Source organism: Lagopus muta, chromosome 2 (genome assembly GCF_023343835.1).
Source record: "Lagopus muta isolate bLagMut1 chromosome 2, bLagMut1 primary, whole genome shotgun sequence".
Classification (NCBI taxonomy): domain Eukaryota; kingdom Metazoa; phylum Chordata; class Aves; order Galliformes; family Phasianidae; genus Lagopus; species Lagopus muta.
In genome coordinates, this window is record NC_064434.1 from 23,718,528 (window position 1) to 23,731,076 (window position 12,549).

At 34.8% G+C, this 12,549-nt stretch overlaps 1 protein-coding gene across 1 annotated transcript in view; it reads right to left on the reverse strand.

Annotated features, from left to right (window-relative positions):
- Positions 1-12,549, reverse strand: part of COL21A1 (collagen type XXI alpha 1 chain) — a 103,591-nt gene that overhangs the window by 10,138 nt on the left and 80,904 nt on the right. The window contains exons 20-24 of the mRNA XM_048936512.1: positions 8,463-8,516; positions 6,986-7,039; positions 5,485-5,556; positions 1,330-1,365; positions 616-660 (exon numbers count right to left, since the gene is read on the reverse strand). Coding sequence (XP_048792469.1) covers positions 616-660; positions 1,330-1,365; positions 5,485-5,556; positions 6,986-7,039; positions 8,463-8,516 — 261 coding nt within the window. The remainder of the gene's footprint in view (positions 1-615; positions 661-1,329; positions 1,366-5,484; positions 5,557-6,985; positions 7,040-8,462; positions 8,517-12,549) is intronic.

Genomic DNA, 12,549 nt, shown 5'->3' on the forward strand with positions numbered 1-12,549 from the left:
CTCTCAAGTGATGCTTGAATTTTCACAAAGGCTGTTTTGTGCTTTTATCTGTTTTTGACTATTTCTATCCATGTCATAAAAATTTTCCACAACGAAGGCTTTCATAAAATAATGCGAGAGTATGGACTTCCAGTCTGTTCCCAAAGATATACTCTCAACCACAGAAAAATGTGGGATAGAAGGGACCTTCAGGGTTTCAACCTTCTTTTCAGAGTGATTCCATTCTTGCAGGTCGCTCAAGGCCATGTTCAGCCAGCTGTTACTAGAGCCTCTGTAAGCAGTCTGCTCCAGTGTCTGACCACCTTCACAGCAACATGTTTATCCTGTGTATCAAGTTGGAATTTCCTGCATTCCAATTGGTGTCCATTTTTTCTTGTCATTCCACTGTGCACAGCAAAGAAGGATATGGCTCAATCTTCTCTACATGTGTTGTATTTGTTATATTTAAATTATAAAAGTTGTTTAAGAAGTAATTTATATAACTACATACTCATGTTATACATAAATATATTTCACCTGATAAAAAGAATTGCCTACCCATTCTGATGGAAATAATCTTCAGAAATAAATATGAATCATGGCTCTCTTGAACTAGGATCATCATTTTAACAGTACCTGTAAGCCTGGATTTCCTTGTCTTCCTTTTTCTCCTTTTTGCCCCTTCAGAAAATAAATGTTTACTTAAATTTGCATTTATCTGGGAGAAACAATTAAGCTATCAAAAATAACACATAAAGACAAAACCTAAGATCTCAATTTAATCTGAGCCCAATCCCTCTAAAAGCTTAGTCTCCAAGAGCTCAGAGCACAAACAGAGCAGATGACAATGTCTACTCTGAAAACACAAGAGCCAAGATAGGATCTGAGTGATAACAAGATCCTCTCCTGTTTTTGTGTGTATTTCCATGACTTTTAGGAGAAAAATCCCACAATTTATAATGCAGTAGTAGGAAAAGACAAGGTGGCATTACTGATTATGAGGATCGGTGTGTTGCAATGACTGGAGCAGACAGGGACAGAACCTTGCCCAGGATGGTGCTACGTCACATCCCAGCGCCCCTAGGTAGTAGCACAACCCATGTACCTGTATCCTCACTGGAGCCACACCAAATGCCTATTCAGCCCCAAAATGCTGCTGGCAATTAATGCAGGGCATACTGGACAATTTTGCTTCATGAAAAATCAAGGCTCAGTGCTGTTACTCTTTTTCAAGCAAGAGTTTAAGAGTTTTTTTTCTTATTAACTTCTAGCTGTTTTATTAATAGTGATGATAATAATAGTGCTATTAATAGTTTCATGATTTTGATTAGGAAAAAAAAATAGATGTACCTGGATACCATTTTCACCCTGGCTTCCTTTGTCCCCCTGTAAAAATATTCAAAGAAAAGTCTCCATCACAACACAATTCATCTGAAAGGCTCGTACTCAGATTTAATTTAACACAGTAAATACAAGGGGAGCATCTAATAGCCTCCAGTTATACTGAAAGAAAACAGAAAATTTTATCCTCATGTACACAAAAACTGAAATTAATACAGAAAGTTATAATAAGAGAATCTGGCATAGAAAGTTCTGTCAGAAAGAAAAGTGGATACTCAGATATCAAATTAAATGGCAAATCTAGCAGGAGTTCATTTACTGAGGAGAGAAAAAGATGGGGAAAGGAGAGCAATAATTACAATAACAGTGTAATCCTAAAACGTGTCTACCTTCATTGACAGAAAAGGAAACTTAGAAGACCTCTTAAATTGGTGTGACTATTCAAATTGCCTTAAAACAAAATGTTGGGCTGAAAACACAGCAACACATAAAACAAAAGACAGATCTGGTGGTGGTGGTGGTGTAAAACTGCATTTAATAATGGAAAGAAGTGGGATGGAACTTTTGTGTTTGTTTTGCCAGTTTCCTGGTAAAAACCATCCATGCGTGTATTTAGTTGTATTTTTTTAGACAAAATGTTTATTTAAACACTAAACAGTAGCATGGAGGAGATTCTGACCATGACAAATATTTTCCTGATAGAAAATCCCACAAGATAAGAAGGTATTTATGCCAGCTGTGTATTGTACTTGAAAGTAAAATATTTGGTTTGGTTTCAAGTTTCAAAATAAGCTATAGTTGAAGGGCTTAACATTGACTGCAACATTTTTCCTGAATAATTCAAGACTTTGTCATACTTTCAACTCCAGTTAACCAGAAATACGTATTCTGACTTGTATCTTCATATGAAATGCTAATTAATTTTGCAAGATTTATCTTCTGCGATTTAAAATCTAGAGACTTTCCATACGTTTTAATAAATTCTCCCTCCTTAAAATCCATATTTCTGTCTTGATCCATTATCCTTAGATACTGACACTGAGTGTATGGTGGAAATGAATTTCATTAAACTATTCTGGTGATGCTAGCTCAACTCTGGTCACTCTTGGACTTCAGTGGATTTTGAAAGATGTAAGCCAGGACATCTTCATCCTTATGTGGTCTGGAAATCACTATCTTAAAACTTGTCAGAAGATTAATTTTACTACACGCTGTCTTGGAAAACAGAACTCAAGTTGAAATAAGTGCACCTGAATTCGGATCATCTTCTAGCTTCTGTTACTACACTGAACAGGGACTTGTTTCAGTTGTCTAAGCACAAGCATGCAGTGCTATTGAAGGTACTCCAGACAACCTAAGGCATCCCCACACATACTTATTGATATCTAAAATACTCTGGCACATCTGTGACATTCCTATTTGATTGCACATATGTATTCTGTCATATATGATACAGAACATACAGGAAACCTATGGAGCAGAAGAGAAAATCTAGTATTCATGTGATTTCCCATAAAACTTTAAACATAACACCATACCTCTAACTTACACTCCTTTATCTTCCACTCATTCTTTCCATATTTTACCTCTGTTTCTGTAATGCCTTTCTATGAAGGTCTCCATCCTTCAAAAGTTTGTCCTCTACTACTACACAGGCATGTCATCAGATTTATGTTTTACTAACTGCTTAGCTCTTTCTAACAGAGCTTTCTTTGCTTTTACAAGTCTTCCTGTTTATTCAAAAATCTGTAATTCATATATACAATGGAGAAATCTAGTTGAGACATGAGACATGAGTACTTCCCAAGGAATATTATTAGACTTCCAAAAGAAGTGTCAGATACACTAGATACACTACCTATGCATATGTAATTTATTTTTATACTTAAAAACTCTATGTATTTTAATATAAAGCCATTATTAAACCAGTTCAGATATCATTTTAAGCTGATTTATTTTATTAATTTAACCAACTTAATTATTTGAAATTTAATCTTAACATTTTAAATTTTATAATAACTGACTGCATATGCAGCAAAATTTTTAATCTCAAAACCTTCTTACTTGAATAAATATCTGAAGGGTTTCATGTAAAGCTTGGTATTTATCATAAACCATATACTGAAGAAACAATTTCATTACATGACATCAGATCTCTGATGTTGCTCCAAAGAAACAGCATAACATTAAAAGAAGCCTTACAGTTGTATACGACAATTAAAAACTTGATTAAAAAAATTTTTTTTGGCCAACCCATTATGTTCTCTCACAAAAATACAAGACACTGAAGGCAATAGCAGTACTTATTATCTTGCAAAGCAATTAAACATTTACTTTTCAGGACACTGATATTTTTGCTTTGATAGTGTCCATAGTAAAGAAATTCCAAATAAAAATTAGACTATAAAAGTAATAGATACAAATACAAGCTTCATTTGCAATTCAAAATAATTGATTCATAGCAGCGAAGTCAACAATTTCACTTCAATCCATTTCTTTTATATCAATTTGCCTACTAGCATAGATAAAGCATACATTTTTGATATTCCTCTATTTCTTGGTTGAGTTACACACAGAAGAACGGCGCCATCCTGAGAAAACATTATCTAGAAAACACAATTTTGTTAAGTACTTTGTAGTTACCCACAGGGCATGAAAAGTAAAGATTTTCTAGTACTTCTAATTTACAGGCTCATAAAGCCCATTTCATAGACAATGCACAGCTGATTTTTCCTCAAGATTCATTTCACACTCCAGTTAAGTTCTGTGAGTTACCGCATGAAACAACTCTGTCAGTATTTTAAAACTGGAAATATTCTAAGGGCTTTCCAGCTTCCAGACAAAAAGTTTTGCCTTACTGGCTGAGATGAAAATGAGAAGTTTTAAACACGTATGAGATTTTCAGAATGACATCAACATGTACAAGAAAATCTCAAGGAAAGGACTTAGTTAATGTGATGTTAACTAGCGTGCAAAGCAATGTAGGTTTCAGTTTCAGAATGTACCAAAGAACCAAGCTGCCTATAACCTTTTTAACCTGGAACTCCTCAAAAAATCACTCCTCATGTGATTGTCAGAAAATCCTACATATCTACAGTTTAAAAATGGGTGACTATTCAGAAATTCATAGAATCACAGAATCATAGAATCTCCAAGGTTGGAAAAGACCTCTAAGATCTTCCAGTCCAATCATCCACCTGTCACCAGTATTTCCCCACTAAATCATGCCCCTCAGTACAACATCTAAATGTTTCTTGAACACCTCCAGATGATGACTCCATCACCTCCCTGGGCAGCCCGTTGAGACATCAATACTAAATTTTACATTTTCACAAAACAGCTCTTTAGCAATGAAGAATGTTTGCATAGCCATGTCTGTAACAGTGTTTGACTGACACAAGCCACACCAAGAGATGGTGAGATCCTGAAAGCATGTTATCTCTGAAAACTCAGAACGCAAGGATTAGAACTACTGGTTCTTGACTGAACAGAAGAAATAATTTTCAACCAGGACAGTATTAATAGGATTCCTCTAAACTTTGCCATAAAAATTTTCAACATTTAATTTAGCCAATTATCTAGGCTTCAGTTACAGTCAATGGAAATAGATAAGTACTTCCAGATTCATTTATTCCTAAACAAAGATGTAAGTGAATGACTTCCCAAAGGAGCTCAGACCCCCTCAGCTAAATATCAAGAAAGCCTAGACAAGCTGGTTAGACCAGATGACTCTAAACAGCTAGGGGTAACTGAGTTGAATCTGTCCCAGCTACGTAGGTATAATTGCTCCAATTCTTTGGGGAGATCCCCGGAAGACTTTGTACTACAGAATCTGCCAATATGTTGCCTGCTATAAGAAGATATAATAAGTAAATATTGAACCACAGCTCATACCCTAATGTACTATAATTCATAAAGGAAATTTTATCAGTGCCTATGTCACAGCACTTGATGTGAACATTTTCTCCCCTTTTCGTCATTCTCTCCTCCCTGTGAAACGCGATTGGTTTTCTAGCTAATAGACCTTCCAAACTATACTGAATTGTCTCTAATAAAAACAATGCATTGAAAAGAAAAGTATTTCCCTGATACTGGCCACTTCTTGGAAAAGCACTTCCAGTAAAAAAATGTAATTAAGATAAAACTAGAAAAAAAACTGCTTACCTTTATACCCTGGATACCAGGAATGCCTGGATAGCCTGGTTCACCTGGGGCACCCGGTCCTCCTGGTTCTCCCTGAACAATATAATAGCTCTGTAAGTAGCAGTGATACACTGTGTGTCAAAATCTATACTGCATGCTTTTTCAAGGTCACATGATACTTTTGGCTATGATATTCTGAAATTCTGTAACTTGGAATTTTTGAAGGGGTGCTGAAATCAGACAAACCACAAAAAAAAATCACTCCTAACTTTTAAACTATCTTTTATTACCTTCTAATACAGTTGATGTTGATTTTTCAATGTTATAGATAGAAGACTATAAGAAGTAGTGGCAATGTTTACAGGTTTGAATTTCAGTATGAGCTGGAAGTTACATAACAGTAAGACATACTGGTCTCTGTGTAGCTTAGCACAACTTCATAATCTCTTCAACTGATAGTGCACTGTAATAGAATCATAGAATTCTTAGAGTTGGAAGAGACTTTTAAAGGTCATTTAGCCCAACTTTCCTGCAGTGAACAGGGACACCACAGCTATGTCAGGATACCCAGGGCCTGATCCAGCCTCACCTTGAAAGTCTCTGGGGACAGGGAATCCACCAGATCTCTGGACAACCTATTTCAGTGCCTCACCACCCTCACTGTGAAAGACTTTTTCATGTATCTAACCTAAATCTTTAGGTATAAAGGCGGTTTATAACCTAAACCCTCTTTAAATCTGAAACGATTTTCCCGTTCTATCACAACAGAATAGAAGCCAATGTCATTGTGTACATATGAAGCACAGAGACAAGAGAGGACTGGAGAAAAGGTAAAAACTAGAAAATAAACTAATTATTTTCTGCCCTTCCCCACAAAGCTTTTCCAACATTAACTTTTTGACTAAACAATTAATGATCTTTTTTGATCAGCCTCATCTCTGCTTTAAATACTGCTCTTTTGGTGAGACTGAGTTGACCCCATCAGAAAGTCTACCCCAGTCCCATCCTGCTTCTGGATCGTGAAGTCATCTTTGGATTGTGAAGACAGTTTCCTTGTCATGCTGCTTTCTCATTCAAACACATGTTTTAGAGCATCAAGGCAGCAGGATGCCTTATGGCTCACATGCATCACCATAAATCCTCTCAGGTGTGATCCCTGGCCCCAAGGTGTTACCAGCACTAGACAGCATGCTACAACTGAGAGACCAGTCAAACAGCTGCACCTGCCACAGAGGTCAGCAGATGTGACACTGTGGCTGGGCTTAAGCCAGCACTGACACGAACGCAACAGAAACAACCACACAATCTTGCTCACACAGACTACTGTAAAGCAGGATTCAAGGACACTGCTGACTTGCATTTCCTAAAGTTTAGTATGAAGCTTGTAAGAATAACCCATCGAATTGATTCTGATGTGATTTTATCTTCATTGCTGTTCTATTTTGAAACAAAACTGCCTTATAACTAATTTAATCACAGGAAAGTAAATCAATGTCTACTTGAATCCCAGATTTGTACTTACCTTGGCTCCTGATGATCCTGGTTTCCCCTGTAGACCAGGTTCACCTTTATCACCCTACAGAAGAAAACAACATGGGCATTTTGGTGATACATCACTATGGCTATGCATTATATTATATTTTATTATATATTTATTATTTTATTATATATTTATATTTATTATATATTATATTATATTATATTATATGGTATTATATTACATGGTATCATACAATATGGCAATACTAGCAAATAAAAACAGACACTGCTGGGTAATCAGCTTTTAAAAATAAGTACAGTGAGTGACTGAAAGGTTACTTTTCTGCTACTGTAAAGGAAATGTGCATTTTCAATCTTCTCTTTGAAAAATGAGATACTTATGACAAAATGTGACCCACTTGCCTGTGCTCTCCTGTTCCTTACCCACCTGCCTTACAGCCCTTTCCCAGTCATACCATGTTTTTGTACATGGACTTCACATTTTCACCATCTTATTTAATAAAACTGGAAATCCTCTGACCTGTCTGAGCCAAAATATACTTTTGTTTTGCTTTTTAGTATAGTCTGTGGAATTCAGTGTATAGTCAGCACAAGTACTTCCATTCAAGTCTAAAAATTACTGATTACTTTATGATACTTTTCTGCAAGATTGAAGAATTCTTCTGGAAGCAAAGCTTACATTCTGAATAAGAGGTAAATACATAAAATAAAAGCATGTTTCACAAATGGAAATAAAACTAATTAACTTCTTGTCATTTCATAGGTATTCTACCTTTTTCACCACGGCAAACATGGACCACTTTAAAACATGTACACCTTCCGTATACAGCTTTAAACAAAAACATACGTACATGCGGGTATAAAATAAAGTATGTGCAGAAACAGAGCTAAATGTAAACATAAAGTTTAGGAAATGGATTCCATACTCATTAATTTTCTCTAGGACATACCTTTCAGTGCTTACTAATCAAAACTCATCTTGGATTAAAATAAAAGGCTGCACTAACAGATATAGATTTATAGTATCTATTTTAGTTTCTGAGAGTATGGGTCAAATTAATTCTTGCTGTAGCTGTAGTGCAATCAGCAAAGTTACATCTGAAATAAATTTGGCTCCTCAGATGGAAAAAGCAGCATGTAACTCCGTTTAACACAATTAAAATATAAATAAATGTAACACGGGCAGAGAGTTCTGATGTATACTGAGAATTATCTGGCTCCAAGCACTGCAGAACATTTTCCAGGACTGTGAAGTTTAAACGAAGTCTCATGACCATCTCTGCAGCAGTTCCAAACCTCATGGGATGAGAGGTGCCATTTACTGAGCTATATTAAGCTCTCTTGAGACTAAACTATTATATAAGGTAATATGTGGAAAATCATGTAAGTCACCTTCCAGTATTCGGTATACCAAAAACTTAGGTGCAAAATCCTAACCTTTTGTCATCTATAAGGCAGTTGTATATCAAAGTCACAAGTGAATTAACAAAAATGCTCACCTTAGGCCCAGGAGCTCCAGGTAGTCCAAATGAGCCTTCTGGTCCCATCAAACCCTATTTATTTTTGAAAAAGGTAGAAACATTTCTGTAACAGGCTGGAGGAATAATGGCTTCAGTACTGTATAAAGAGTATTATTATGCTTTTACTGCAAAAGAAATAGATAGAAAATATTATTTTCATCACAGTCCTATAGAGGAAGTAGCTCTGGATTACCTACGCCTTCTATGGTGTGAGGAAGGGCTATTGTGAATGGAAAAAAAGATAAACACAGTAAAAAAACAAAATGCTGTCTTAAAATATTCCTGAGAGAGAATCTCCTGCAAATCAAAACCTCATCTATGCTGTCTAATTTTTAATATAATATATTACATCCTTAGCTATAATTGAGAGCCATGAAGGAATTTCTCACCTTCCATTTAGGGTTCCCAAAACTATTAATGGTATTTCAGAATTCTCTTCCTTGTTTCTGACTGTGATTCTCTGAGGTTGCTGCACCACAAGTCTTCCAAACCTTGAGGAGGTTTATTAAGATCAGTGAACTTGGGTCCACATCTTTGCTTCTTTGGCAAGCACTGGGTTTGAACCATTCCCTCAAGAGCCAAACAACTTCTGCTACTACAGCACACTTACACAACCTGAGCATTGCCAAAACCAATTCCTTAGATTCCTCTCACAGAAACATGTGACAAAGGCATGTTTAGTTATCTTTGTTCCATAAAGAACTAAAGGGTGTTAAATCATTAAAAGGCTGGCTTTTTTCTTGTCTTTCTAAAGCTACTGTCAAGTATACTTCAGAACTTATTAGTAAATCATACTTTCCAAAATGGAACTCCCATTTATTCTGGTGTTAATACACATCTTTGGCACCATTTCATTTCATCTCTTTCTTACTTTAGAACTTCAAATATCAATAGAACTAATATATTATTATTGCTTCATGTGGATTTCCAGGTATATTCTAAAACATGATTTACTGTAAGAAGGCATTTAACAACACACAGTGTAAAATACAAGAAATTACACAGTCAAATAAATAAATTATGTTGTGCAATCCAACTTTCTAGACAATAAATTTTATTGATGCTAATTGATAGTATTTTCAAGAACTACTGCTAATATTGTTACTTACATCAATCTTTCTGTCATATGGATAGAAACAACCACTCTTCATTTATTTCTAAAGTTTAGGAACAATTCAGTTCAATAATATTATCCCAGATCTTCAAATGTTACGTATCATCAAAAATAAATGTACCTATTGTAATTTGTTAAATAGACAGTAATCCAGTTGTACGAAAACAAAATTACAATCCTTTGTTAAGACTAAAAGGATTGCATTGGTTTTGAAAATACTAGAGAAATTTCAAAATATTTAGAACAGGAAATAATTTTTGTATGCAGAGCTTTTACTATGCTATCACTTTTCCAGTATTTCACATATGCTGATAATTGAGGCAGCACAGATTCTCTTGAGTTTCCTTCCTGCTGTGTTGTAATAGATTTCTGGGCATTAAATAAACACATTAACATTACTAACCATGCCAACTTGATCTGTGAGCCACAGATACAGGGCCATGAATACAGAAAAAAATGTCTCTTGTACACAAGATTCAGTTAATTACACTTGAAAATTATTTAATCAAACTTCAGTTTATATATATATATATATATGTTTATATATTTAATAATATCATATACATTGCATAATCTCCAACACCTTCCTGAACTTTGAACATTCATTCCTACTTTAAAATCTGTCATCAGACATGATGAAGCTCATTTAGAATAATCAATTTTTTCTTGAATAAAGGATTACTTGCCCGTGCTATTTCTTTAAAAAGTTTGAATATAAGTAACCAATTCCTCTCTAACTGGAGTGAAGCTTCTGTAGCCTACTTTCACTAAAATTCTAAGAGAGACTGTATTCTCATTAACCATTTGCTTAAGGCATATTTTCAGAATCAGCTTTGTTACAGAAAATGTAAGAAAAAATTAATTTGTTCTTGGAACTAAACCTTGATTACACTAGAAATGTCTTAATTTATTAGTGGATTAATGCTGCTTCTTCAATTTTTCTCTTTTATTTGCATTTATATTGCAAAATAAGCTTTAGATAATATTGATTTCACTATAATGCTGAATACAGCTTACCTTTTTAAAATCAAATTTCATATTATCTATCGACTCACTTCTGAAATATAGCTCTAATCCACCTTTTTTGCAGTCTTTGAAGTCTACCTTCCTTTTCTGCAAACCCTCGTGAAATTACTATCCTTTCTTCCTCAGGCTCCTGTTCTGTGCTAATTTCCAGCATGTTAATCAGCAAAAACAAAAAAAAAACCCAACAAAAAGCAAGTGTAAGTTTGGGGACTAATAGTGGGAAGGTATGAGAAGGGACTACATGATTTCTGGCTCCTCTCACATCACTAGCTCATTGTGGCCCTGTGTTTAATTTCAAGCAACATGGTGTTGAGAGCCTATCCAATACCAACTCCACATTTCTGGCTCATGCCCAGACCTGTCCTTGGATTACAAGTAGTTAAATGTTCATTGCAAATGTCCCACATTCATTTTATCTTATACAAATTGGAAATATTATGTGTACAGATAGCTTTATCTTTTTATTTATTCATTCATTTAATCAGGTATGTATACACATCTACCTCAATCTTCTGCTATCTTCCATTCTAGATAAGGCAGAAGAGAAAGCAGAAAACTTTAACATAATGAAAGGTCAGACGAGCATCTACAGGAAAGGGAGAAATAAAAGCCAGTTGTCCCCATTTTCTGTCTTGTCCTCTAATTACTAAGCCATATTTCATGTATTTCATTAAAAAAATACAGGAAGATAATTACATGAAATCAGTGTTCTACAAGAAGAAAACTTTCTGGTGCAATATAGGAAAAACTAGAGAACGCAAACTGAAAACTAAGGCATGTAAAATTGTAAGAGAAGAGTATGTCCTGAATAATAATAACTGATTCAAGGACATATATTTATTGTTACTCTTCCATGTTCCAGAGCTGACACTGTTTATGAAGCACACACATGAATAAATTACTGGCCTTGGTAATGTAATAGGGATAGTTACTATTGAAGAAGAACTTGTTATTGAAGAATTTTCCCAAGGTATTAATAGCACATCCACAAGCTTTCCATCTGTTTTGTCTGGAACAAATATATTCACTGTGACTAATACAAGGAAAATCCCACTATCTTTTCTGGCTGAAATTCCCTAATGTCATATAACATATTCAAATATTCCATGCATTAATTTCCTTCTTATTTTATCAGGTGACAAAAGATACATGAAATTGAATTGTCAGGAAACATGAACATATTATTTTCAAGTGTATCACAGAATCAGATGTTATTTATGTAAAGCAAATTTGAAGAAAACATAGTAGGTGAATTACTTGAATAATGTACATTGTGGAATCCCACAAGGCTTTATTATAGCTGCTCTGACAGCCTCTCCTCCAGTATATTGTTTAGCTTTGCTCAGAAAGAAATGGAGAAAAAATTTTCAGTGATAGGTAATAAAAATTATTAGAGGAACAAGTGAGAGACCAAATGCACATATGTTATCTAGGAGTAGAGAGAGATCTGAACTTCTCAGTTCAGTGTTTTTTCAGTGTGATATGAACGACTACATTATCTGGTTCTCAGAGAAATTTCTTTCAGAGAGATCTTCAGGTAGTTGAGTCCATAAAAAAAGTTAACCAGTGTACTTGTGGTATACAAAAAAAATCTTTTCATAGCTATAATGTACTGGTCATGCCTATAAAGGACTCATGAAAGAAAATACTGATGGATATGGTAGGTGCAGAAAATTTGAATGTAAAGGGCAGAGTAGCCTAGAAATTGCAAAGCATAAAACTGCTTTCAGTCTTTTTTCTCCATTCAGAATTGCACTGGTTTTAATTGATAATATATTTTACTGAGGAACCTCAAGGTCGAAAAAGGACAACAGGACATCAACACATTCATAGGCAAATATATACCTATATATCAACTGCGTATCTGAAAACCAAACTAAAATTTTTCAAAACTTGCTCCAATGCCTCACCACTCTTTCAGAGAGG